This window comes from Drosophila subpulchrella, chromosome 3L, assembly GCF_014743375.2.
Source record: "Drosophila subpulchrella strain 33 F10 #4 breed RU33 chromosome 3L, RU_Dsub_v1.1 Primary Assembly, whole genome shotgun sequence".
NCBI lineage: Eukaryota > Metazoa > Arthropoda > Insecta > Diptera > Drosophilidae > Drosophila > Drosophila subpulchrella.
In genome coordinates, this window is record NC_050612.1 from 3,665,694 (window position 1) to 3,693,613 (window position 27,920).

A 27,920-nucleotide genomic window follows, 5' to 3' on the forward strand; every position below is an offset into this window, starting at 1 on the left:
GTTACTCGTAGAGTAAAAGGGTATACTAGATTCGTCGGAAAGTATGTAACAGGCAGAAGGAAGCGTTTCCGACCCTATAAAGTATATATATTCGTGATCAGGATCACTAGCCGAGTCCATCTAGCCATGTCCGTCTGTCCGTCCGTCCGGATGAACGCTGAGATCTCGGAAACTATAAGAGCTAGGCTATTGAGATTTGGCATGCAGATTGCTGAGCTTCTTACGCAGCGCAAGTTTCTTTCAGCAGCGTGCCACGCCCACTTTAACGCCCACAAACCGCCCAAAACTTTGACTTCTACATTTTGGATGCTAGGGTAAATATTTGAACTGATATGAATTGTTCTCAACAATACCTATTGATTGACCCAAAGAAAAAGTTTGCCACGCCCACTTTATCGCCCACAAGCCGCCCACAAATATGAACGTATATATATCTCGGAAACTATTAAAGATAGAGAATTGGGATCTCAGATTTAGATTCCGTAGCTTTGTACGCAGCGCAAGCTTATTACGCGAATATGCCACGCCCACTATAACCGCCTAAGCCTGTGGCGCCCACAATTTTCATGCTAGATAAAAAATTTTAGCTGAAATGTATTGGTCTCGTCAATACCTATTGATTGATCCAAAAAAAATTTGACACGCCCACTCTAACGCCCGTAACGCTTAAATCTGTCTACCGCCGGTAGGTGGCGCATTTCAATCACGCTTTGCGGCTTTCATATCTCCATTTCCCTTTGGTCCCTTTGGCTGAGTAACGGGTATCTGATAGTCGAGGTACTCGACTATAGCGTTTAATTTGTCTACCCTTGCAGGGGGAATTGTGATTTCATTTAGATGTTTGCAACGCCCTTCACTACGTTGACGTTTCCGATCCAATCTTAATCAGCATCGCTATCTGTGTCAATTAAGCCATGTCCGTATGTCTATGTTAACGTTGTGATCTCCGAAACTACATAAGTTATTAAGTTAGGATCAATCCCACAGATTCCAGGGGTTCCTGCGCAGCGCAAGTTTGCTATCACGATAAGTAAACTATGAAAGCTAGAAATTTTTTTTCTTGATTTCCCCCGAGTGCACCCTGCTGTAACACCTTCACATCGCAAAGTGCAAGAAATTGGCATGCGATGAAAACAAGCCTTTTATTTATGTATTTTGGTATTCACAGTTTGGAAACTAGAATTAAAATGTTAGATAAAATGGAATTTTATTTTTAAGTTGCTATTCAAATCGAGCTTGGTCAATTTTTTTTCATATATCCTTTTTATACCCTTGGAGACGGTATATTGATTTCAGTCACAAGTTTGCAACGCAAACTAGCCTTTAAAACCATCCAAAAATTGTATTTTCAATCGCGGGTAGTATATAAGTCGTAAAGAGACGAATCAGGCAACTATAAAAATATTGAAAAAATGTTGTGTAATTTAGATTCTGTGTTTTTTGACATATTACCTCCTACTCTTAGAAATATCATTTTTTGATATTTCAGAATTTCGAACTAAATCTTTTAAAAAATCGGACGAATATATCATATAGCTGCCATATAACGATCGGATAATTAATGGGAAAGTAATAGGAAAGTAATTAAAGCCTTATTATTTTTCACCATCTCTTCTACTTTGGTACAAAGCATTTTTTTAATAATTCACAGTTATAAGGACAATTTAATAGAAATCGGACTACTACGGAACGAACTGCAAAGGTATATAAACTTATACTTGCCGATGCTAGCTTCCTTTCTTGTTTATGCTTTAATTACCTTGGTTAACAAATATTTCCTTGGGTGTTAAAATAGACTTAATACTTTTTCTTTATATTTCTTTTGGTATATCACTCTTTTGAAAGGGCACATGTCCAACTGAGAATACGCGTTGATTGACACCTCATTTGTTAAAAATCCAAGGATACTTTTAAAATTTATTCCAAAAGCGAGATTTTGGGGGACTTTCCAAAATATAAATGTTTGTCTCTTTGTTTGTGTATTTCAATGAATACCTTTTTGATTTAAGAGTCCTGGGACCCTTTAAAGGCTTTTAGTTTCTAATAAGCTAATGCTCCAGATGTGTCTGAAAAGTTAATTTAATATGCTAAGCACGTTGCCTTTAGAGCATTGTAACATTTTCTTAAAATTGGTTTAATCGATTTCATTTTAAATTTCAGACTCAACTTTGAATATAATAACACTTTTTGTCATTAAAATTACCATTTGAAAGTTTTTGAGCCATAGGAAGTGCAACCCGTTTCAGTTCAGTACGACAAACATATCATGGTTACCTTAAATGCCCAAAACTATGCAACATTAATTTGATGAAACAAAATTCTTATTAGATATTTGTATACCCTTAAAGTACACATATTCTTAATCAGCACCACTGCCTGTTCGTCCGTCTGTCCATTTCTACGCAGTTTTAAAGCTATGGGGATGAAACCTTCCCAAAAGTCTTATTTTTACTGCAGGTAGTATATAAGTCGGAACGAACCGGATCGGACAACTATATCTTATAGCTCCCTAGGAATGATGAAACATTCTTTTTTTTTAATGTAAAAAATTATCACTTAGGTGTTTTTTGACTTATTAACTTCTACTCACGGGAATATCATTCTATTAATATTTCAGAGTTTAAAAAAGATTTTTAAAAATCGGATGTACGATCGGATTATACATGTCAAAATATTACGATATTTCTTTTTCGGTAAACATATACGGTAGTGAATTGAAATGGAACATTGTCTTAAGATTTCTGCAATTAGTTTTTAATTCTCTAAAAATCGGAAAGCTCTATGCATACAATGCTCCCACGTGATCGACCTGCAGAGATATAGAAACTTCGGCTTGCCGAAGTTATCTGCTTTCTTGTTCAAGTAAAAAGTTTGTCATCAAATACAAATTTTCTTAACAAGTAAATAATTAAAGGCTTAAACAACTTTCTAGGTTAAATTTCCGATGTCTAACTACACATACTTTATTTAAGTTCTTAGAAAAAATATTTATACCCGTTAATCGTAAAGTAAAAGGGTATACTAGATTCGTCGGAAAGTATGTAACAGGCAGAAGGAAGTGTTTCCGACCCCATAAAGTATATATATTCTTGATCAGGATCACTAGCCGAGTCGATCTAACCATGTCCGTCTGTCCGTATGAACGCTAAGATCTCGGAAACTATAAGAGCTACAATACTGGAATTAGGCATGAAGATTCCTGAGATTCCTGCGCAGCGCAAGTTTGTTTCAGCACAGTGTCACGCCCACTCTAACGCCCACAAGCCGCCCACAACTGTGGCTCCTACAGTTTTTATGCTAGAATAAAAATTTTAACTGAAATGTATTGTTCTCATCAATACCTATCGATTTATCCAAAAAAAAAAGTTTACCACGCCCACTTTAACGCCCACAATCCACCCACAAACTTCACAAAATCGTAAGTATGAACGTGGTTATCTTGAAAACTAGCAAAGATAGAGAACCGGGATCTAAGATTTAGATTTCGTAGCTTTGTACGCAGCGCATTTTTGTCACGCGAATATGCCACGCCCACTAAAACGCCCACAAGCCACCCAAGCCTGTGGCTTCCACAATTATGCTAGATGAAAAATTTTAACTGAAATGTATTGGTCTCGTCAATACCTATCGATTGATCTAAAAAAAATTTTGCCACGCCCACTCTAACGCCCATAACGCTTAAGTCTGTCTTCCTCCGGTAGGTGGCGCATTTAAATCTCGCTTTGTTGCTTGCATATCTCCATTTCCCTTTGGTCCCTTAAGCTGAGTAACGGGTATCTGATAGTCGAGGTACTCGACTATAGCGCTTTCCCTTGTTTTATAATAAGTACAGTATACAGTAAGTACAGTATAACTAAGTGGACGTGGCCTAGCCAACAGAAATATATATATATATATAAATACATTGATTTGTATGCTACTACAATAGATCATATAAAAGTATCAAATAAAAACACCTCTTAACGAGGTAAGTAATCGTGACGATCGCACCTTCAACTTACAATAGTTCTGATATCAAATTTTGTGACGAAAAATGCTTTTTAATTAAACTAAGTAAATACACTTCTAAAATGTTTTCATTTTGCCCGCTTTAGCAAAATATTTTAGCTTTGAAGCATCAACGGCATATTCTATTGCAGCTTGATTGTTCATAACAGTTTAAAAAGTGTAGGGAAGTGTAGGGTAAGGCGACAAACTCGTCTAATCTCACGTCCGAATTCAAAATATTTCTAGTCGATGCCGACTGTAATTACAATAATTTTATTAAAAGTTCGCTAATTTTTCGTGAGATTATTTTGACTAAAAGGTGGAGCAAAAATTAAAAATATTATTTAATTTATATGATTTTTAGTGTTTAGTGTTATTAAAAGATTTGAGGAAAACCAAGTTAGATAAATAAACACAAGTATGAATAAGTTCTTGGTACTTTGTGATTTTTTTTACGCCTTTTAAAAGTGGCACCATCATGTTTCCAGCAATACCTTGTAGGGTATCGTGACGACAATTTTGTAGGGTATGAACCCTTTTTATTTCTTGAAGAAGAAATAAATAATTTTCACATCTGCATAGAGTTTTATTATTTCGTTATCTTACCCTACAATTTTGAAAAGTGAAAAAAAATTTTGGCTTACGCCAAGAGCTGTAGTATTAAACTCCGCTGAAATTTTACCTTCGCACTTTTACAGGAATATGTTCAATAGATGTCAGCAACTTTCTGCTTTAAAACCTTTGAAAAATATTTATGTTTGGAAAAGAGATATTTCCAAAAATAAATCGTTCGTGTCTATACCCTACACTCCTCTATTTATTTAGTCGAATTTATAAGCATTTTGCGTTGCAACATTTGATATCAGAACTATTGCAAGTTGAAGGTGAGATCGTAACGATTCCTTACCTCGTTAACTAACTAACTTTTACTAGAAGGTTTGTAAAAAAACGACTCATGTTGCTATTAGCTCATATAAGATTTGAAGCTTCAAGCCACAAAAAATCTTAAGTTTGGTAAAAATGTAAAAAAAAAATTTGAACTTATTAAACCATAAATAAAAATTAGTCTAAAAATATTTTTAAATAAATTTTGTTTGTAGTAGAGCCCAGCATGAATCAATCATTGCTATAATCTCACTCACAAAACGAATCTTAGGAATCCTTTATGGGGTAAGATACACTTGTACCGGCTAAGAAACTATATACTTTTACAATTACTTGCAGTATATAATTTTAATAATGCTCATACAAAAATCATAACGATCGGACAGGGAGAACCGAAGATATTGTATTTTATAGCTTACTAATAAATCATTCAAACCTTATTTTAAATAAAAAAAATCAGCGCATTTCTACTGGCGCGGCGCGCACCACGGATGCCAGCGCCACAGCCCACATTGAAATGGTTAGAATCGTATAAGTCGCATTGTTATTTTAAAAGTTATGACGAACAAAATTAAACAGAATTGGTCAGTAGTACCGCAGCCTCGATGGTGTGTGCCGCGCCAATAGAAATGGGCTGAAATGTCATTTTATTTGAAACTCGAAACAGAGTAACGGATATCTGATAGTCGAGCTTGTAACCATGTGCTCGTATCGAACGATGGAGAGTCTACTCTTGTTTTGATTAATTTGCGGTCTCATTTTCTTGAAGAACTCTTTCAGGTGGCCCATACTGGTTCCTCTTGCTCTAAAGAATTTCGGTTGATTTTGTTTAGAAAAAAGATTAGTAAACCGATTCCACGATATTAGTTTTGACAGTGTGACAGAGTATATAATTTGTATCATATTATATTAACATATTTTTAAGCACGTTACTCATAGAATAAAAGAGAGTATTGTATTCGGCGATAAGTATGTGGGAGAATAATTGGAAGAAAGATTTAGTTTTTATGTTTGAAGATTTTATAAAAGTGAAAATAAGATTTCGTTTTGTCTATCAATAACCACATACCTACAGGACAAGAAACTTGTAGATCTGAGCATTCATTAAAAAGTTATAGGCAAATAAATTTGTGAATATCTGCCAAGAGTGTATTTGCTCCGTTAAATTGGTTAGCTGAGTAAGGGGTCTATGATAGTTACTATATTGTGCACTTAGCGATTTTCAGCGGAGAGAATCAAGGTGGCATTTGGAGGAGTGAAATCTCATTTCCCAGCCAAATATCTACTGCATACGGTCAGAAACTCCAGCTTAGTCGGCTTCATGTATATTCCAAGAATTGAGTCATGGTGCACTGGCGCAATTAGCACACACACGGAAAATAAATTCGGCAAATCCTTCGGGCATGGTCAAAGCTCCAAACAAGGGTCCGTTTCGGTTGGCTGAGTTGTGACCCCGAACCCCCAAAACGGATGGCTGGAGTTGGCACGGAAATCGTTTGAGCGTCTGCAGCCGTATAAAGTTTAATGAGCCGCAATTAATCGTACATGACAACACTATAAAAACGTTTACGAAAAATTATGTCTTTTTTGTCGGGTTTCTCTCCCTCGTTCACTTTCTGCTGTTGGAACGGTTGTAATTGCTGGTGTCTTTGCTGGAACACTCCCGGATGGAAGTCTCTGTGAAAGGGATTCAGTAGGGGGAGCCAAATTTATCCATGAAGTACACGCTTTAACTGGTGAGGGGCGGAAGGGACAGGCGGATCAGGTACTTTTTAGAAGAAACTCCATGTAACAGCTCTCACTCCAGGCGTAACCCGATCAATTTGTCATTGGAATTGCCTTTCCTAATTAACAATTTAAATAAATCGCGTCGCATTTTCACCGGACCAAAATGTAGCAAAGTGAATGCAATTTAATTGGAAATTTAATTGCTTTTGTGGTCGGAATGTGACATGAGCGCCCATTCACCTGTGCGTCCTGGCTCACCTTCGCCCCGACCACCACAATCCCATTTTGCTTTTTCTGTTACTGCTGTCGAGCTCTTAATTTAGACGTGTCCATCCATCGCTGTCGCTTGGCTTTTGTTGTTTTAATTATCTGCGGTTATATTTATTTAAATATTTACCAATTCAATTAGGGTGACCGTTTTTGTGCACCGTCCTGTTTTGTCGTTTATTATTTCATAGACGAATTGAATTGACTTTGAAGCCGGTCCCCGGCCGTGGGTCACTTTCGAAGCCCGAAAGTAACTTCAATTAATATAATGTCATATCTGACAAATAGTATTTGCAGACATCGCTGCCAGAGATCTCGGAAAAAACCTTGCAGACAGTTTAAGCTCGTCTGCTCCCTATTTGTTGGTCCCCCAGATATTCCCTTCGAGTTTTTCTTTTGGCTGGCTGCGTGCCAATTATAAAAGTGATTTCGATGTAAGCTGCACCCAGACCCCGCATCCCACCCACGGGCACACACGAAGCTCACTTCCGTCAACGGGAAGTCATAAGACGTATGAACTTGTCGCCATCGCCGGCGAAGGAAGCCGGGGTCGAACTCGCAGTCGCATTCGCATTCGGGCCAGGCCAAATCCAGAGCCAGGCGAGAAGAAGTTGACGGGGAGCGTCCTGACAGATTCCTCTGTTTGGCTAGGTTCGGTTGGGTTTGACTCGGGCCAAAGAAATGCGATAAATTGAATGACTGACGACGCAGTAAATACTTTTCAGACAGCGGCGGAGTGGGTAGGAAATCACTTGGATCAATTTCCACATCCACACACGACAAATTGCGCGTGGTTAGATTTTTCTTTCGAAGCCCGCTTTTATCCATTTTAGTTTGCCATGTGCACTCATGGTGGATGAAGACCTAGTGACGGGGGAACGAGCAGCCGACAAGGTGCAAATGGAGGGCGGAAAGTGCTGTCAATTCGGGGAGGTCGTGACTGGATTGCGGGATAATGCAACTAAGAGAAGGATGATCCTTTTCCATTACAAAATTTACTAAAGTTACTAGAGTAGCAGCATAATTATGCCTATCGAATGATTTCCTGGAAATCCGCCGCTCTCATCCGCTCATGAACAGCAATACCTCGGCCCATCCGCCTGGCTTTTCGCCGCCGTACAAGGAACACACTAATTTAAATGCACAAAAACTTGCCCCAGCGCTGATTGTGTTTGCCCAAAGTCTCGTTTCATAATTTTTGCACAAATTGCGGTTTTTCAGGCAACGGACAGCGAACAGCCAGCAGCAACAACCGCCAAACGCTTTGGCAACTAATAAAAATGACCAACTCTTTGGCCCATTCCCCGACACTCGCCCACAACTCCCTACATGTGTAAAAATTCACGCCGCAGCCGGGAAAGAACAGGATCCGGATTCGTTAGCCAGACTGCACAGATAGGGGATAAACAGGGGGGCGGTCGGTCGTTGGCCATTTTTGTTGCCAACTCGACATATTTCAATCACGTAAATTTATTACGTAAACATTTGCTTTGCTTTTCGCACACAATTACGACGGTTGGCGGGGCTGAATGGTTGAGGGGCGCAGGAGGGAGCGGGGAAAACGCACAGCCTCCAATGCAGGAACACAAATTTCAATTTCAATCTCTTGGTGCTGCACTCCAGCACATCAGGGCCCCGGGTCCGTGCCACAGCCCATCCTCCGCCCCATCCTCCATGCTCTTCGCGTCCATCCGAGCTAGGCCGTCGGCCTTCTGCCCGCCCGTAATATTCATAATGGATTTACCAATATGGTGAACAATTTTTATTAATGCAACCGACAAGCCGGGCGGCAAGAAGTGAGCGGTCAGTCCTGCCCCGGCCGCCCAGCCCGCCCCGCCCCATGTCCTTTAGGTCTCTATCAACACGGCAGGCAGCTGTTTCACCAGGGGAAACACATGTGTGGGTGCCGAGTCCTGGGCCGGGTTAAATGGGCTTTTGGCTTTTTGATCTTTAAATGTTTGTACAACGCTTTGATGTTCATATGCTGGCCAGCAGTCGTTTTGCCTTCCGTTTTCCGCATTTTTTGCCGTCCTGGGCTGTGAGACATTTCCTTTTCTGCGGGCTGGGTGGCCACTTTTATTCCTGTATCATTGGGATGCGAAAAATCGTAATGTGTAGGTAGTTTAAGAACTGTATTTTATTTCTTAATATTTTAAAATTTATGAGCCTTAATAGTAGGAGGATAAATACATAAATTTCCTAGCCAAGGACAGTTGTCTACTGGATATTTAGAACTTATTAACTTAGCCGTTTTGTATAAAATGGCATTTAGTTAGGTGATGCATGTACTAGCATTACCCATTACCTTCTGCGTCCTTGGCAGCAATATTTTCACCTCCATTACGCTCAATCAACTTGTACGAACAACAATCCCCTCGAAAACAGCATAATGATCCATTTATGGCGTCAAACTTTGCCCACAGCAGCATCTCAGAAGTTAAGTGGATTTCTCGGACTCAGTGACAGCCAGACTTCATAATAATCAAAACCAGATAGATTGTGCGATAGATTGTCTGCCGCGTGGGTCCTCGGGACCCGGAAAACCACCTGCCCGACTTGATGTGGGTTGGCAGTCGTGGAAAATTCTCCGGCCGGGGAATTAAAGGCGAATTGGAGGCGACTGTCCTGGCATCCAATAATTGAAATATTTGCATAATTATTAACTCCCCTTGCGAAGGGAAATCTCATTAAATTGCGCAAGGGCCCCGCAGTGGACTTGATCCACTAAATTGTGGAAAACTCAAAAGAGCGTGAAATGTAGCGGCAGAAAAGTTTTCAGCGGGAGAGAAAATAAAACTATAAAGGAGCACGCCTAAAAGCGCACTTCACAGGGCGTCGGAGGAGGCGGGTTCGGGGGCGTGGCCGGCTCCTTGGAGTCGGGAGTCGGGATTCAAGAGCGACGGCGTCGGCGGGGCATATGAACATACAAAATATTCCCTACAAAGGAGTTGATTACACAAAGGAAAATTACGACGAATCATTTCCGCTGCTTGGCTGCTTACACGACCAGCGAGTGCACAGACCCTTTTCCCGCTTTTCTTTTTGGGGGCGGGCCATTTGGTAAACGGCGGCAAAAACAAAGCCTTTCCACCCACTCCCACTTCGCCCGCAAGTGAGATAGCAAAAAAGGAAATAGGTTCCGTTTGGCGCTTTCCCTCGTCTTAAGTCTTAAAGCTTTGGACTCGACTTGCCCCCACTGCTGAGTCTCTCATCAAGTTGACAACTTTTCGGGACCACATAAATTATATTTAATTGAAATTCTTTCGGCAGCCGCGGCACCTCGAAATTAGCGAGCATCGGCCGAAACAGACAGCGCCCAACTTGGCTGAACTCATAAATCGCTCGGGTGTCAGGGCATTAGCCAGCCAGCCATATAGGCCATAAGGCGGCCTGCCTCCGCGGACTTGTAAACGTCAACGATCGTCTAATGTTTCCATGCGTCATAAATTTCATTGAAAAGCGCTTCCGTTGCGCCATTTCCAGACGTTTCGAGGCATTCGTGGGTCGGGGCAGGTGCTCGGCACGGCTACAAGGATACAAGGATACAGGATACCTGGCTCCTTGGCTCCTTGGCACACACATTCAAAATGCATAAGGGAAATGAATTGCTTTACGAGCAACCGCAGTCCCAAACGACGAGCTCGAAGGACGAGCTGCCTGGGCCGCTTAGGAATATGCAACTGTAAATCAACACCCGGAATAGTGTGGGGGCGTTCCATTTTGTAGGCGTTTATAAGCTGTCGAAAGTAGTTAAGCGTTTTTCATAATTTATTTATGGGCGCCCGGAGGGAGCGGCTGCGTTTAAGCATGTTTTATATTAAGTGCGCGCAGTTTATGGCTCAGTCGGCCATAAAGAGGGATTAGTGTGGCCCACAGCCCACTTCTTGCCACCGACTATGCAAATCGGGGCTTTGCAGATCTGTTTCCGGGCAGGCCCTTTGTAGGTACTGGATTGGCGAACCTCGCTCTCATCGGTAAACAGTTATCCGCAAGTTCGGCTGCTAACACGATTATAACACTGCTGCAAATAAAACTCGCAAACTTGCCCGAAAACTTTTACCGGAGAGAAGAAGGGAAAGTTGCCACTAACGACTGCCAATTGAAGTTGTTAATGAAATAATTTCTTATAGCGGGTGGCAAAGTTTCGCCAGTTGGTCGGGAAAGTGAAACTCAGCGTTTAAGTTTTGCGGTTGCCTTGCCGATAATTTGGCATAGATTTCCCCAGCCCCACTTCCCGAGTCCCCCGCTCCCTCTCCGTTTTCCTGGAGCGCAAAAAGAGCAACTCGAGCTAGCTACATTTATAAAATGTATCCCGGGTCCGGCCTCGAGTCCTTGGAGCCCATTGTGCATTTGTGCTTCATTATGCGCAACTCGTTTTTGTTTGACTTGGCCGGGGCAGCAACTCTAAACAAATTTTCTTTCTTGGCCGCAATTCCCGTCCAAGGCCCTGTCCGTTCGCACTCATCAGCAGGGTCCTTAAGTCTGCTTTCGTGCCATTGTGCGCTTTGTTTAATGTTATGTAAACTTTTGCTCTATGGCCACTCCTGCCTTGTCCTGCCACACTCACTCGGGCTGGTGCTTCTATCTGTTCAGCCATTCATTTGCCGCTTTCGGATGTTTTGTTGCTGTTTCTGCCCCACCCAGCCCCTTTCCCCGTCCCACGTGGGCCCACTTAAAGGTCCTTAAAGTCGCCGGCAGATTGAGTCATTGCATCCAGTGGGGCAAGCAACCGCGCTCGGCTGGGGACTGAGTTTTTGCCAAACTGACAAATTTCTTGCTCCGCTGGCTGCGCGAGGCCGCATGATTGATGACTTTTCAATATGGCAACCGCACCAGCCACAAATGTAAATACTGCCCCTCGTCCTTATCGCGCACCCACAAAGTCCCACCCCGGCGTTTCAGATAGACCGCCGACTTTCATGGCATCAAGTTAAGCACTCAATCGTGGATTACATGCGTTTTATTTATGATTTTCCTTGCTGGTATTACGGAATGTTTGCCTTTGGCTTACTTTTATTGTCATTTATTGTCGGTTTCGGATCTGCGTTCCCGAGGGAGGGTTTCGATTTTTGCTTTTACTTTTCCTCTTTCGCCTGACGGGTTTTTTACGCTACAACTTCGGCCGGGCAACTTTTCTATGCACAACTTTTGCTGCCAAGTGGCAACATTTAATTGCTCAGAAAAATATTTCCCAAAAAATCAAAAACGATGGAGACGAAATAATAAAAATGTTGTCAATTGTTGTATTTTATGATGTTGCTCAAAAGTTTTCGGCAGAGGGGAGATTTCGGACCGGCACTCGAGCAACTTGTTGTATTTTAGATTTTGTTGTCAGCTGACGTCTAGTTAAAAACTTTCTATACTTTTCAGGGGATAGGTCTGTAATGGGAGGGGTCCGTCTCTCTTATGCGTTGGGTATGCCTGGTATTACGTTTTAAAATCGGTGAAAACAAAATAAATATTAGGGGCGGTGTTTAAGGAATCAGGGCACTGTTGTGATCGGTAATTAGTAACTAACATTTCTGTAGGTCTTTGCAAACATATAGAAATTAAACCATAGCTTTTCACTCTGAAACACAAAATTTTGACTGTAGCACCATGAGAACTCAGCTTTGAAAACACCCCCACACTCAAAAGGCTCATTTAGACTGGCCCGAACCAAATATTTCCGCCTGCGCTATATTTACATCGGAGTAGAGAATGCTGTGTGAAAAAATTACCATTTGACCCAACGGATGTGTGCCAAAAATTCAGCAGAAAAAATGAAATTTTTAATGGTAACCATCAAAGCGCAGGGCCGATTAAAGCGCATTAAGGCTTTAACTACCGAGCTGGTTCCTTTCAGTTCCTGGTAGTTATTTCTATCTCTTTGCCTCGTCTGTGTGTGGGAGTCTTTATTTTTATTCGCGTCAATCGTCGGGTAAAGAGGTATACTGAGGTTTTGGAAAAGTGTGTAGCAGAGAAAATAGGGGTTCCTTTAAAAACGATGTTTTAATTCATTTAACATTACAGGGTAGTTGATCTTGCTATATGTAGTGCATTACATCCCTTATAACGAAAACATTTCTTAAAGAAAAGTGTAAGGACTCATAATACTTGTTTTTATATTAATATAAGAGTTCTAAATATTTTGGCAACAGAGCAGAGAGTAACTGGTATCTCAAAGTCGACTACAGCCTTCTTTCTTGTTTTGGTTGCTTTTCTGTTTCTCGGCGGCGATTGCGGATTTCTATGCTGATGTTTGTTGTTTGCTCGCTGCACTTAATGTAATTAATTTTAATTAAAATCCAGCGGGGACGTGAACAAAAAATTTGCCACAGTAATGAGCACCGGAGTCCGTCCATCCGTCCATCCGTCCGTCCGACTGACTGAGTGTCGAATGGTGAACTTGCGTCGCCCCCACCTCCCCCTCCCTGGCCTCTCGCATATCTTTTCGCGCCTGCAGAGTCGAGAAGAAAAAAGGTAGCCTGCTTTTCAGCGCGCTCCTTTCGTGGGTTAAGCGCAAATAGCAACAGACACTGCTGAATGGCCGAGGGTGTGTGGGTGATGGGTGTGGGTGGTGGGTGTGCTGCGGTGGTGCAGCCAGTGTTTGGATACTGCTGGCCCGTAAATTCACATTACATCTACGATGAAGCGCTTGGTAAACATTTTAAAGTTGCCATTTAAATTATGTACTCCGCTCTCGGATGTTGCACTTTCCAAGCGGAATCGGTGGGAGGATTGAAAGGGCTTACAATGGAAAATGTTTACAAATAGTTAAGCAAATACGATTGCAAATGATGCCACATGTGTTGAGCCAGGTCATCAGAGCCATGGCGTTCAAATACACATTGCTATCTGATTGAAAAAATACAGTGGTTTTAGCAATATTTTTATATTAATTCAGAGCTAAATACTTTTTCATCATTGCCCGATCACAGTGCCACCAGAATTTGTTTTAATAACAAAAAATCTATAAACTTTAAAGCGAGCTTAAAATATTAAGAGAGAGGTTTAAAAAAGATTGGTTTTCTTTTCACCATTTTCCAAAGACAACAATTGTAATTGATTAAGAATAAAGCAGTTTGTATGCTAGGACAATTTTTGTACAAAATATTAGTAAACACTTTAGCACTTTAGTTTTTCTAGTTTGGCAGGGCGTTTCACTTTTACGCAACTCCTGAAAAAATCCCTCCAAAGACCCGTAGTGCACATAGATACCCATATGCGACAGACAATAGACACTTCCACCCAGGCAAGTCTTGCACGCCCCATATTGACAATGTGAGTGTGGGTCTGTTGCACCTGGTGGGCTCTAAAGTCCTTTCTCTGCTCCTCGCCTTTTAACCGGCAGCTGCGTTGCACTTTTTGTTGGCCGCCTTCTGTGCTATAAACAAATAAATTCTTTTTCCACAGCCACCCATCCACATACGTATTTACCCCACGTTGGCTCTGGTTCTCTGTGTTTGCCTAGACATTGCATTTTTACCTTCTATACAGATTCACGCGCTGTTGCACAAAGCAAAGTCGGCGTTTCCTGCCGCCCCCATTTTCCACCTTCTGTCAAGGCTCAATTGCTAGGCTACGTTTCGCTGGCTCCTCGAGTTTCCCATGCGAGCAGCGCATGGCTGGAAAATGCGAGCTGCAAAATGCGGCGCGTCAAACAAATAGAAAAATGTTGCACGTGGCTGGGAAAATTAAAATAAATCAGTGTCGGCAGAGCAGAGCACTGACTGGCTTAAAGACGTGCCAAAAGTTTAAGCATTAAAAGTGGGCTAGGGCAACGTTAAAGTAAACAATATACCTGGCTTAAATATAGAATTGACGAATAAAATAAATTAAAATTGTATAAAGCTGTTTTTAAATAAAAAAAATGTCCATACATGGTTTTGGAACACATAGACTGTAAGAAACCTAAAGTTCGGCCGATAAAAATTGCACCGACAGTATTTGCCACTTTTGAAAGTTCTTATAACCGATATACATATATAGGTAGGAGGTAAGTAGTAGCAAGGGAAATTGTATGAAGTACATATATTTTTGGACGCAGTTTTTTGCCGTGTCAATTTAGCCATGTCCGTGTTACCTTCTATCCGTCTGTCCGTATAAACTTCGAGATCTCGAAAATGGTTTTAGGGATTTTATTGATACTTGCGCAGTTGGATAATACTAATCTTAAGATGGCAGATACTGTTGATAGTACTATTAGTTAATTTGCCAGTTCGAAACTCAAATGACTCCCGAAAACAGTGTTAACGTACTAAAGTATGTATTTCTGTATTGAGTATCTCCTTGCTTGCATTACACACATCTTACCTCAAGTGTAGTATCATAAAATGAATGCTAGTGCTCGGGATAACTTTGTAAGAAGCCCTCTGTGCCAAGTTAAAGCTAGTATTTATTTAAATGTATTTAAGACATCCATTAAAGGACAGCCACCGCAACGGAGGCGACGCTAAAGCGACCCTCAAATCCTGTTAACGAGACAGCAGGAGACACAAACACGCCAGAGCAATCACACCCCGCACACCCCTCACACACACGCCACACACACAGGCGACGTACATCCGTCACAGCACAGACACAAACCCGCCGCAGGCGCTAACTAGCGTGGACACAAACACGCAGGACCAACAAGGACAACAACAAAGCGGGAATAGTTTAAGCTGCTGAAGCGTTTGGGGGCAGGGGCTGAAAACTGAAGAGTTTATAAAATTAACATCGTCATGACATCCAAGCAGACGCCGGCACTGCACTCGGGTCCCGGCCAGGACATTCGGAATATCCTTTGAGCCGTTGTTGCTGCTGCCGCTTTGCATTTGTATGGAGCCAGTCTGATTTATGGGGGGCGTGTGTCTGTGCGAGTGTTTACGTCTCGTGTCGTGTTGGCATTTGTCGTTACAAACTTAATTAATGCCATGTCGGGGAGGGGGCTGCCTGTGAGCTCTTGACTTTTGTCGAGCCAGGCAAAAATGTGCAACCAGGACACGCTGTCAGTTTCAGCTGACGTTTGGTGTTTCGGCTACCGGTTCTCGTCCCGGCAACTTCCCGCAGATTAATCGGGAGCGGACTCAGACTCAGAATGGAAATATATTTTTAGAGCATTTGCAATCGTTATTTGGGGATTTAATCAAAGCCATCGCCTGGCAACGCCGCAATCCTTTGGCGAACTCCTGCCGGCTTATGACAACTTCGTTCCCCAAAGCCCCTCTTTGGGGGCCCACCTCTTCGGGCCTTAATTTCGGTAATGCCATGCTGCTTACCCGGCTGGCAGTTAACTGTTATTGTTTACAGGACTCTCGTCAGGAGCCAGAAGTCCTGGTTGTTTGCCGAGCCGTGCCGAGCTCCTATCCACTTGTTTGCTATTTGACTTAATTTAATGAAAATGTTGCAACCTGCAATTTACAAAACTAACGCCAACAAAACTTGAGATTGTTTGCTCGCTCCTGCTCCTTGAGCCACTACACCGTCTTGGGTCCTCGGCAGATGCTCCTGGGATGCGGGCTCAGTTCTAAGTACACATCGAGAACGCTGCCATCTTTTTGCTGGATGGAGAAGTCAAACAAACGAATGCAAAAGGTTTTTAACTGCCTCAAGTAGTCGCAGAAGTAAAAATGTGCTAAAGTGGCAGAAGACGATGACGGCGATGACGGTGTTTGCCGAAGGGCTGGGCTGAATCTCTCCCTATTATGGTGATTGCACCGGGCGCGGGCTCTGTAGTAATATCATAGAAATTCTTAAGTCATCCATAAATCTGATCATTTCATTCCCTCCGTCTTTCAGTTCTCCACACCGGCTTTGCGGCTCTGAATCCGGCTCTCATTCCCCTCATCCATGCGCAACTAATTTGCAATGATGAGTTATCAGAAAGGTAAGTCACCAATCAGAGGATACATTCATTACCTTCCTGGCCGTGACACATGCCAAATTACCGACCATCCATTAGCGCAGGCTCAGCTCCAGCCAAGTCCATGGGAAGCGCGGCAAGTCGACATTCGGGGACCTCTTCTGCAGGTCAATCAATTTGTAAGCATGTCGGATACACTTCGAGGCCACGATGTGTACGATTTTTTATGGGATTGCCCCAATCTCTGCCACAATACAATTTACAGTAAATCAGCTAAAAGCAAAATTACGCGGGTCATTCTCAAACAATTTGCTCGACGGGGACAACAAAAGATAAGAATGCGTTCGAGCATTAAAAGGAACCCAGTCGAACTGAGATACAGATTCGCAGACGAAAACTTGCAGTTGCTGAGGCGTGTGGCTGGGATACAATCGAACAAAGGATACTGCTGCATATTTTCGGGGGTGGCCTGGCCAGTCTGCCAACTAATGAGCTTCCATGAATCGACATGAATTGGATGCCCCATTGAGTATCAGGGAGCGGGGATGGCTGATGCGCCCTTCCTGCTAGTTTCAAAATTAATTGCCACCAGTTTTGTGCTGGCCCGGCTAAAAACGCGACGGCTCAGTGGCTTAGGCGGTGCCGGCCGGACAATGTTGGCAATATCGAATGCTGCGCCGTTCAATTAACTTGTGCGACAATCCAATCAAAAGTGTATTAAAGGCCCGTTTACGGGACCATCGCCATAGCCGTCGCCATTCCCGATCCGGGATGCGGCCACGAGGCCATTTTGGAGAGCCAGCCGCTGTCGATAACAGCAATTACATAAATGTTTTTATGGCAAAAGTCCCAGGGTGGGGCGGGCATCGCCTATCGCGATGCAAAGTGACCGAGCGCCAGCAATCGGCTGACCAAATGAGATTTAATGGCGCCCGCTGAAACAGCTGCAGCTCAATGTGTCCACAACAAAAAGCACTCTGCAATTAAGGCACACACTCGCATGTAACGCATACGACACGTTGGCCGATGGGCTTGGCCGAGGAGTTATTATCAGGAAGAGCCCTTTCACATTACCAGGCAACGCAATACAAGTCCTCTGCCTAATTTATATAGCTACTTGTAATATGTAATATTTAATAAAATCGTTCAATTGGTCCTGGAGGCACAGGCCCACACGACACACACATGCTTTCGGGTCGGGAGCCTGAACTCAGGCAATCAGAATTTTTATTTACAGGGCTGAGCGAGGCCTTTCTTCCTTTTGCCTCCCGTCTCCGAAGAAACACGTGCCTGGCTGCCCCTCAGCACGAACTACGTAAGTAAGCGAAAGCGACGGCGAAGGCCCCAGCCCCATCCTTCTGCCTTACTTACTACTAAATCTGGGAGGAAAAAACTTTTCCAATTTTCCCCTTTTTATCGTAAATTACGCACGATTCAATATTTGGCCTTTTTACTGGCTTGTGTTTTGTCTCTGCGTTGTCTGCCTTTTTTCTGCCTGAATAGCTTCAGGAGTGCGTTCAAGGGGCGACTAACTGGTGGATGGGGCCTCTTACTTTGTCCTTGCTATTTTGCTATTTCTTCTGTGTCTCCCTATCGTAAATAAGAAATCTTATACGTGCGTAGGCCTCTCATGAGATACAGTTTAATCCAGCCCCTTACCACCGAACTCATCTGCTTTATGAATGGACCAAAAGTTAGTTTCACTTTTGTTCCTGAGCGAGTCGATCCCTCTAATCGAAATTGGCCATGGCTCACAAGTGTAATGATTGTTTTTCCATGCGGGGTAATTTATTTAGCATTATTTATAAAGACGTTACCGAAAGGGAGGGCGAAATTAGTTTGTGGAAAGTTTGTCCTATTGATTATGGTACACTCCAGTACTGCAGTCCACCATAAATGGAATTTTTTTTAAATTGAAAGACAAGCACAGTTAGCGGTAAACTTATTTGTTTTATTTTATTAAATTGCTTTAAAAAGTTATTAACATTGTGTACTTATAAGCTATACGCGTTTGATCTGAACGTTCCTTCGGAAGCTTAGAATAAATGAATCCGGTTTTAATTATATTCAAGTCCATACTGAAGCAAAAGAGAACGCTATGGTGGATGTCCTCGAATAGAAGATACCCGTTAATCAGCAGAGGGGAGTGCGAGGGAGATCAAGATGCCACCATGCCACTTCGCCACCTAGCGTCGTTATCCTTTATTTTTTATAACTTTTGAATGGACGTTCCGATTTGAACAATTTTCGGCATATTGATGGACATTGATAATCAAAACAAAATTTACATTACATTATTACATTTGAAATACAATTTCTTCAAAAATGTAAGATCTCGACCGTTTTTAGCGTTATGGGCGTTTGTGGGAAATAAACTTGAGCTGCGCAAGAATCTCTAGAACCTTTATTCTTAGTCCCAACTTTCTAGATTTTTTTTCTATTTTCGAGTAAGGGCTAAGAAACAACATTTAAGCCATATGGTTATGTAGGTATTTTGTTACAAATTCACTTTAATCTATTGTGGTGTAGCATTCAAAATGTTAATTTATTGTAATTCCTTTTGAACAGTATTTCAGTATTTGTAATATAAAAGTCGGATTTTCTTACAAGAGTATTCGTGTTGATGTATTGTTTAATGTGCATGCTTTATTAATCACAAAGTTCTTGAACGTCAATGCTTCGGGAGCTGTAAGACCTGGAGAGTAAGGAGTCCTGCCAAAAGTTACACAAAACTTCATATATGTGTTTTAACAATTCCCAACCAAGAATATAGGATATCTATTGATCGGGGCACTAGACAACGGCTTTCCTTCTAGACTTACATATCATTTGTGACAGTGCCTTTTGATCTGAATATACATTTTTTTCGGCTGAGTCACCGCATCAGATTTTTGACTTCATGGCCAAATAAGCTTAGCTAAGAAAGCAGTCTTCTCTGACAGAAGATAAGCAGAACAAAATTTCAAAAAGATTCCCGTGGCTGCTGCATACAAAATCAAAGCATGAAAACGACCTCAACACGTATCTCGGGGTTCGTAGGACCCTTTCCTGAGGCTGTTCCTCTTCTGGTCAGGGTCCTGACAACTCGGAACAGATACATATACACACATTCAGACTCTCACTTAGCAGATAGGCCGTTGTGTGTGTGGCACTGCTCTGCGCCGAATTGTATGCAACGGCTTTTGTGTCAAAATTTTTATGCCGTGCATGGCACGCAAACGTGTGCAAAAAAGGAGGAACGACGGAGGAAGTGAATAGTCAAACGTAGACCCAAAACTACAGAGGAACAACAATGGCAGGGGCAGTAAATTGAAAGACCGAAGACACGGAATCGGTAGACCGAAAGGTTGGGGGAACGGAGCCAGTACTAGACGACCAAACTGATTCAATTAAATCAGTCCAATTGAAGCGGCTGACGAAATGTGTGGAGAGTGTGTGCATGGAATATTTAAGCTGCCACAAAGGCCGTCGAGGAGACAACGCACTTACTGCAGCCCAGTTCGAGGCCCTGTTTAAATAAGGGCTTAAAGCCAGTCGATCGAAACTTCATCATTATCGCGGGGCCAGCTCTCGCAGCCAAATGTTACCGCCGAAAAAGTTGTCGCATCGCAATTTATACAAATAACTGAACATTTTGTTTGCGCCACACTTGCGCGGGTATTTTTTAATGTCCCGGCACTTTTTGCCGCCTGTCGGCAGCGAAATCAGCGAACCAAGCGCCCAACAACAGCAGCCGCATTTGGAGTCGGCCCTTGTCGACCGGTCGACTGGATCCCGTGACTTTTGTCGCGTATCGTATTAATATCTCAATTTATAGCAATTTATAAAAATATGAAAAACGCTCAAACGGGTGGAAAATTCAGCGGGATTGTGGGGCCACCCCGGAAATAAAATTTAAATGTGCCTTTTTGTAGTCGATTCCCCACCCCACGTCCGCCCACATTTGCATGCCCGCCAGTTGCGCCTAACGAAGCCCCCGGGGAATGCAACTGGAGGCCTGGTTCTCTGCGTTTAAATGGGGATTTGCACTGGCCCGGCTTTAAAAGAGATTCCAATGCAAATTACCATATTCCCCAACTGGGAAACCGCTTCAGCCGCTTCCCACTCGATGCGGCCCACCGTGCGCCCGGCCAAGAACGGAAAACTTTTTAGCACCCAGGCATTGGGCTCTGTGTGAAAATCACTCAAAATTGTGTTTAACTAAGCGTAAAAATTATAAGCAAATTAATTTGCGCAAATCACAACAACAGCAGGGCAACAAATACAACAATAGTGGCTGGGCTTGCAGCAGAAACTTTTATGAAACAATCGGGCAAAGGCAGCTCGGTTCCGTCGCTTTCTGGGCCTGGGATTGGTTTGGGTAGGGGTTTGGTCTGGGTACGGGTCTCGTTCCACTGGGTCCGCCTGGACCCGGATCCTCCAGATCCCGCCCCGAAACAACTGACGCGGCAACCAGACGAGGCGGGGAGTCCAGGGAGGGAATAACCGACAATTTATCTGCATAAAAGCGCAGTGTGCAACTTTGACGTGGATGTCTGTCTTGATGGGGATTGATGGGTGTGGGCTCGGAAAAACTTTGCTGGCTCTGCCGTTGCAAATTTTGCTCCGTCGAGCTGTTGAGCTGTTCAGGGAGCAGGGAGATTAAAGATTGAACAGGACAGTTATAGGAAATGTTTCAATTATTTCGTTGAATTAGGTAAATCTGAAACAACCCCAATCTCAGCTGCCCCTGCCCCGTTTCACGAATTACAAGTACAATTAAAACTTAGAATCAACAAAATTTCAAGAGCAACATAATTTAAACACCCCCAGTGAAATCATTGCCATCATTAATTTGCTCGCAACAAAAGGCGCTGACTGGAAGTGTCCATTAATGTTCGTGAAAAGGGTCGCTTGGCCAAAGGGGTGGTCTTGGGCGGCCGGGAGATTCCTTGGCAATTTTTAATTGACTTCAATCGGGAAATACTCCGAGAAACTTGTACTGTTGCTTTTCCATTTAGAAAAATCAACAATTAAAGGGCGTGGCCCTCCCACTTGAGTCACATGTGCCCAAGGCAGCAGAAGCCGCACACGAAATATCCCAAATTTATGCCTTGACTTGGCAGAGGGCTCATTAGAGGACACAGGGGCGGCTGGGGCGGAAACAACGCCCATTTGCATTTTGTAAATTGTTGCCAACGCAGCCCTGAAATATTTGACAAGGGAGGCGTTGCCCGGCCCCAAACATCGTTCGCTGGCATTGTCTGCGTTTAATTATAGGCGCAAATAAATGTCTATCACTTTGGGTTGTGTGGTCCAGAGGGCCCTCCCCCGCCTTGAGTTATGTGCAGAGTTTTAATGAGCTATCGACATTGGTGGGTGTGCTGGTGGCCTTGGATGGGGGGGGAGTATTTGGCATGGTTACCCAAAGCCAAACCCTGCTTGACACTTCGCCGAGCCGAGCAACTAATCAAGGCTTAGCTATAAGTTTCAGGACCTGCTTGAGAATCGCTTAATCTGGCTTTAACGAGGCCTGACTCCTCGCACCCACGCCCATCCATCATCCGCCCTTCGACCGGCTGCATTCCACCCCAGCTCGGTGGGAGACCAACCCCCTCATTAACGCCCCAATAATTAAACTCAATTAATGGCCAAATGACCAATCAACTGGCGCAGCGAGGGCACATCAAAGGCTACACCGAAATGCATCGACCTCTGGGCCCCGCTCCCCATTCCCTCAGAAGGGTCGGCCATGAAAACATCTCTCTGGGGCCACCCGCTAACAACTTCATTTGTCTCTGTTAAGACCGTCTTGGCTTAGCCACCAAGACTCCTGACAAACTCCTTTCCCGCCGCGAGGAATCCTTATCTGGGGTGGTGGTTCAGTGGGTCGGAGGGGTACGAATCAGACCAAACCACACGCTGTGCTGTGCTTATCTTGACAGCAAACATTTACAAAAAGAAAACAGCGAGTGGGGAGCGAACACGTCTTTATCGCAGCCAAACAACGCGTTTCCAATTTTCCCTTCGGGTGGCTCCGCTGCCGCCTGCGACCCGGCTTTTAAATACTCCGGAGGTAGATTATTCACCGCCCCCACTCCGATTACCTGCTCGCCTTGAAAGCAACTTCTCCAAATCCAATTATAATTGCGCTTATCAAAAATAAGTTTTCGATACTTGTTGGCCTGACTGCTGCAGCGAAAGAGCTCAATAAGTTCGGAGAAGAAGACGGTGTCTCTGCCAATTTCACCAATATGGCAATTTAATCCGCACAATCAGTTTAAGGCATCGCCATTTATCTTTCCAGCAGCAGAGGGGGATGCTTGTATTCCTTTTCCCCGACCTGCGGTTGCCAATTGGGGATTTCTTTCCTCGGCATCGCTGTCAATTACCTCAAGTTTAATTGAAGGTGAAATTGTGTCAGAGCTGAGGAGCAAAAGTTGATGTGGTCAGCTCAGCCGTTCCGGGGTAGGGTTTTGGCCCGAAAGTAGTTCGAATGAACGATGATATTTGTTGGGCTGAATGTGGGGTGGATTAGAGGGGGTTAGTTAGTAGTTCGGAAGTAATGTGAAATCATTTGATTAGCTTTCGCTGGTAAGCCAGGGCTTCACAAAGCCCTGCACTAGTCGAATTCCCATTAAGTAGCTAAGAGTATCGCACTTATAACATAATTGTATTTAAATTATTTGGTGATTTGTGGTGGTTCCTTAAAAAATGATCGCTGACTAAAATATAATAAATGAAAAGGAAGTTTAAATAGGAAATGTTGTTCCCTTTAGTGTTCTTTAAAAGATCTGCAAGTTGTTTTGATAAACCAGTTACGCTTTTACGGGTTAGTAGACCTGATCTGCCTTGCACCCAATTGTACAATTGTAGTAGAAGAAGGCACTTGCTATAAGTATAATTAGATGTAACTCTGCGATGGATATGTATTTGTATATATAATTCCCAGGTGTAAATATATATCAACCAGGACTTGAATGTAGCGGTTAGATATTTAGTAGTCGTTAGCATCTAAAAGTATTGTCAGTTGTAAAGTTGGCCAATCTGGCAACTCTGGTAAAATCGATGTTGATCAAGCAATTGCGAATAAGAAACGAAAGTTTTAATTTATCTGTGTGAGACAGTATATACCACTTTAGATTGTCTTGTCTATTGTAATAATTTTGGTTGTATTATTATTTGTTACAAAAATTATTTAAGAGTAGTCCAGTTGATAAACTATGTGAGATCGGATACGATCTACATTGATTGTCATTAGGAGGTAGCCACTTACCTAGTTTCTTGACATTTGCTTGACAGGCCATCAAAATCGTGACACGCGCTAACAGTCGTGGCAGATAAGCATAATTGGCACTTTCCACCGGTAGTGGAATCGAATGAAAAGCCTAGCTTAATTACATCCGCTCCTGGGCCGAGACTTAAGTTCAGAGGTCGGCCGCCTCGCACTTTCCATTTCGTTTTTGGGAAGTATAATAAATTCGCTCTTAAAATTCATTTCATTAAGCACTCGCCAGAGCTACTGCCACACCAGCCCGACCAGGGACAGGACAAAGGAGCGGGAAGTCTTTTGTTTATACTCGAGTTCCGTTCCCCCGGATCCACCCGTCCTCCTCCTCCGGCCTCAGCCGAACTCGGGCAAATTAAGCAAGCTGACAATTTTCTCTCTCTAAACTGTACAACAACTTAATGAGCCTGCATAACTTTGCGACAACAGCAGAGGGCGGGTGGGGCGTGGTGGCAGCCGGGAAACCAAAAGCTAAGGACTTTCCCCAATTCACAGAGGGCGACAGATAAAAAAAGCACGTAAACTTGGCCGGAGGCATCTCGCCCGGCGAACGGTGGCAAAAGTCATTATTCACTGTACTGGCGCGAGCCTCACTCTCCGCGACTCCCGGCCTCGTAACGCCTGCTAAAAAATAATCAACTTTTGCACGACTGTCACCCCAACCCGGACCATTCCACTCGGTGGCAAGTTCAGCGCAAAGTTTCAGGCCGGCATGGAGACAACTTCCGTATTGCCAGCGGCCCAATGTTGCATATGGCGAAGGGCGAGTGGTGTGTGCCGAATGGCGATGTCCTAGCCCAAGTCTGGCCAGGCTCCCTTTACAAATGACGCATTAATGAAGTGATTTTGCTTTGGGAGCATTTGAGTTTTTAGATTTTCCTCCATCCTAAACCCTGAGATGGAGCCGTGACACGATCGATTGCTAAGAAAGATTGCTGTTAGGTAAACTGATAAAAAGTTATTATTCATTTCTAACTATTTAGACATCTCATAGGGGTGCTACACAAAGACACTCGGATTATTAAATCACTATAAAATGTAACTTTAGGTGTCTAAAAGTATGCAGTGAATGAAAAATAGTCGTGTTTCTAAATAAATTCATTGTAGTTCTGAGCTAAAAGTATATTGTTGCATACTTCTAGACACCTAAAATTACATTTAAACGAGTTTCAAGCCGCTAGTACAATGTTTTATAAGTGGCTTCTCAATGAATTATTAAATTGGAGTTAACATGACACATTATATTTTAGCTTAAATTTGCCCTGCTCTTAGCCTATAAATTTGTCCTATTAAAACCATTTTCTTTATATCAATGATTCACTAACAGAGTTCATGTCTTACATTTTTGAGTGTAATAATATTTAATTATTATTTAATTTTAATATAACAAATTTTTCCCATTATCTCTTAGATCACCGAAATATCCCTCCCATTATTGCATTATTATTTGTAAAAAAATATAATTTCTAGTGGCCCTTGGAAGTTGTTCCTTGCACTTAAGGATTGCTTTGGGATCAGTGGTTACGTGTCACGATGCCATCCCAAGGCCCAGCTCTCATTAACTTCCGCTTGAAGCCTTGGTCGTCTGCGGCCCACTCCATCCAATTCCCTGTTTGTTGCTTTATGCAAATGTTTTTCTTGTTATTATTGCCTGGCCGCGATTCCCGCTGCCGCTGCTGCGTTTGTTGCTTTGGTTTTGCTTTTGGTTTTATAGGAAAACACGCAAAGCAAACAAAGTTGGCTCTGCTCAGTGTTTTCTTACATGAGAGTTTTCCCTCCGGTCTGTTTGTACATATTTTAATTACGCGTCTCTGATTGGGAAGCATTTGCGGCGGGGCTTGACATTCTGCGACTCTGCGGCACAGCTGTCGTCATCCGAAAGGCAGTTTTTCGGTTTCCCTTCCCCAAGAGGTTGACATTTCGGGGGATGCGGGTTCGAGGGCGGGTCGAAAGGGTGCGGAAGTGTTTGCTTTGCGGGCAGCGCATTTTTTGGATATTTGCTTACTCGAGTGCGTCCAGCAAGCGTAATTTTTGTCGGGGAATTAGCATTGCAGATTGCGACACTGGGGCTCCAAAGTGGAACAGTTGCAGCGACAACCTCATGGATAAATTAGGCGCTGTTTCCCCATTCATATGAGGCAATAAAAACCAGCTCCACCTCACGCGCAGTCAAGAAAAGAAATCCGCACTACAGTCGTATACATAAAGCGTGCCATTCCGGATCGAATCTCATATTTCGCCAACTGCTGGCGGATGAAGAGCCCGGCAACATGTTGACTTGACAGTCTGAAGTTTCCGGGCAATTGACACCCTTTTGCAATCCAGCGGTACAACCCCAGTTCAATCTGGGTCTTCGCTTTATAAGGGTAATTCCAATAAATCGAGGGCGCCACCCTTAGCGCGGAAGAATATTACTTTTTTGCATAGCACACAAAACTTGATTATATTTTCTCCTCTGTTTGAATGATGGCAGTGGCATTTGGCGGGGTTGGGCGCCGTGCGCCAAAATCAAACTCCAATCAATAAATCGATGGGCGAAAGTCATCAGCATAAATTGTGATGCCCAGACAATTAACAATCGACCTGCAATCATCATTAACAATGGCCCATAATCCACTCAACGTCGGGCAAATTGCCTCGTTTTAAATTGTAAATATAAATTTTGATAGCATTAAAGGTTATTAAGCCTGCAAATTTATTGTTGTGGCCTGTAGCGAACCCTTTGCTCCTCGCCTTCGCCGCCTCCCCAGCTTGTGCCTTCGATAATTGTGTGTGCTTAATTAAATTTTCATGCAGGTGCCATAAATGATTTTCACCCTTGACGTCTAATTAGATTTACATTTTTACGACCTGCTGCATTGCTCCACTGCGAATCCTCTTAATTGTCCTGCTTAACATCGTAAATAGCACAGTGCACTTGCAAAGGAACAGGCAATTAGCAGAACACTCAATTCTTTTCAGCGCATTGTCAATACAGGAACTATTAACTCGATTAACGCGGCCCCTCCCAGGAATGCACCTTGCCGGGCGTGGGAAGTTTCTTGGCGCGGGAATCCTCCGTCTGATCGCAGTCCTCCGCATCGGTATCCGAGGACTTGGCAGGCGGGGCTGGGCCTCCGTCCTTGGGGGCATCTCCGGACTTGGCCTGGGCGGCCTTGGCAGCTTCCTCGGCCTTCAACTTGGCAGCCAGCATCTGCTTGTGCTCCTGGACTAAGTCGACGGACGGCTTGACCAGCCGCCGAGGGTCCCTGGTGTAGTAGTAGTTGGAGAACAGGCTCTGCGCAGGACCTTTGGGGATGTCCGGGGGCGGTTGGGTCCTCGGGGAGACAGTGTCCGCGAAACGCAGGGCCGTCTTGTGGGTGCGGCCCAGGAAGAAGTTGCGCACCCGGCTCAGGAAGCCGGCCACGTCGCGGTGCTTGGGCTTTGGAGGCATTTCCGGCTTGTGAGTGGGCTGGTCGAGTTGATCGGAGTTTAGACACAAGGCCTAGGTGACTACAAAGTCAGTGGGCAGAAGAGTGCTTATGCACAGCAAGCCTTGCCACTGTTTCCACACGACTTGACGCAACATTTGCCGCGTCAAAAGTCAAGTGTTGCCACCCCTCGACGGATGACTCAATTCAATAAGCGTCAATCTTTCCACGCGCTCAGCTGTCAATCAGTTCGGCATCGAAATCTGCCAACGATGAATTTCAATTATGGCCACAGAAAAGCAACAAAGCTGGCGGGGGAAATCGGGCCACTTGGCCAAAAACAAAACCTTTCGCAGTATCATCGAAGACAGTGCAAAAAGTCGGCATTGGAATTAATAAAAACACTTCAATTTCCGATGCCAGTCAATGCGGAGATCCCTGGTCCACCTCCCCCATGTGACGCCAGTTGACAGGAGCACGCGTCGGGCTTTACTGTACTTAGAGCGGTACAGCACGTCCGGCTGTCAGCCTGTCAGCCGAGCAGCCCACG

General features: G+C 43.5%; 2 protein-coding genes across 4 annotated transcripts in view; one reads left to right on the forward strand and one right to left on the reverse strand.

Annotated features, from left to right (window-relative positions):
- The window catches only part of LOC119552616 (myb-like protein AA), a 173,079-nt gene that overhangs the window by 5,473 nt on the left and 139,686 nt on the right, over nt 1–27,920 (forward strand). For 2 of the 3 annotated variants that reach the window (XM_037862279.1, XM_037862280.1), the window contains exon 3: nt 16,630–16,717. The exons of the other annotated variant lie outside the window; for it this stretch is intronic. In XM_037862279.1, coding sequence (XP_037718207.1) covers nt 16,699–16,717 — 19 coding nt within the window. In that variant the 5' untranslated portion in view covers nt 16,630–16,698. The remainder of the gene's footprint in view (nt 1–16,629; nt 16,718–27,920) is intronic. 3 annotated transcript variants of the gene reach the window in all.
- Nucleotides 26,621–27,452, reverse strand: LOC119552618 (NADH dehydrogenase [ubiquinone] 1 alpha subcomplex subunit 7). The gene has a single exon (XM_037862283.1). It carries the CDS (start codon nt 27,391–27,393, stop codon nt 26,953–26,955), a length of 441 nt encoding a protein of 146 aa, XP_037718211.1. The 5' UTR covers nt 27,394–27,452; the 3' UTR covers nt 26,621–26,952.

Coding starts and splice junctions, on each gene's coding strand:
- LOC119552618 (XM_037862283.1), bottom strand. CDS start 27,393: ATGCCTCCAAAGCCCAAGCACCGCGACGTGGCCGGCTTCCTGAGCCGG.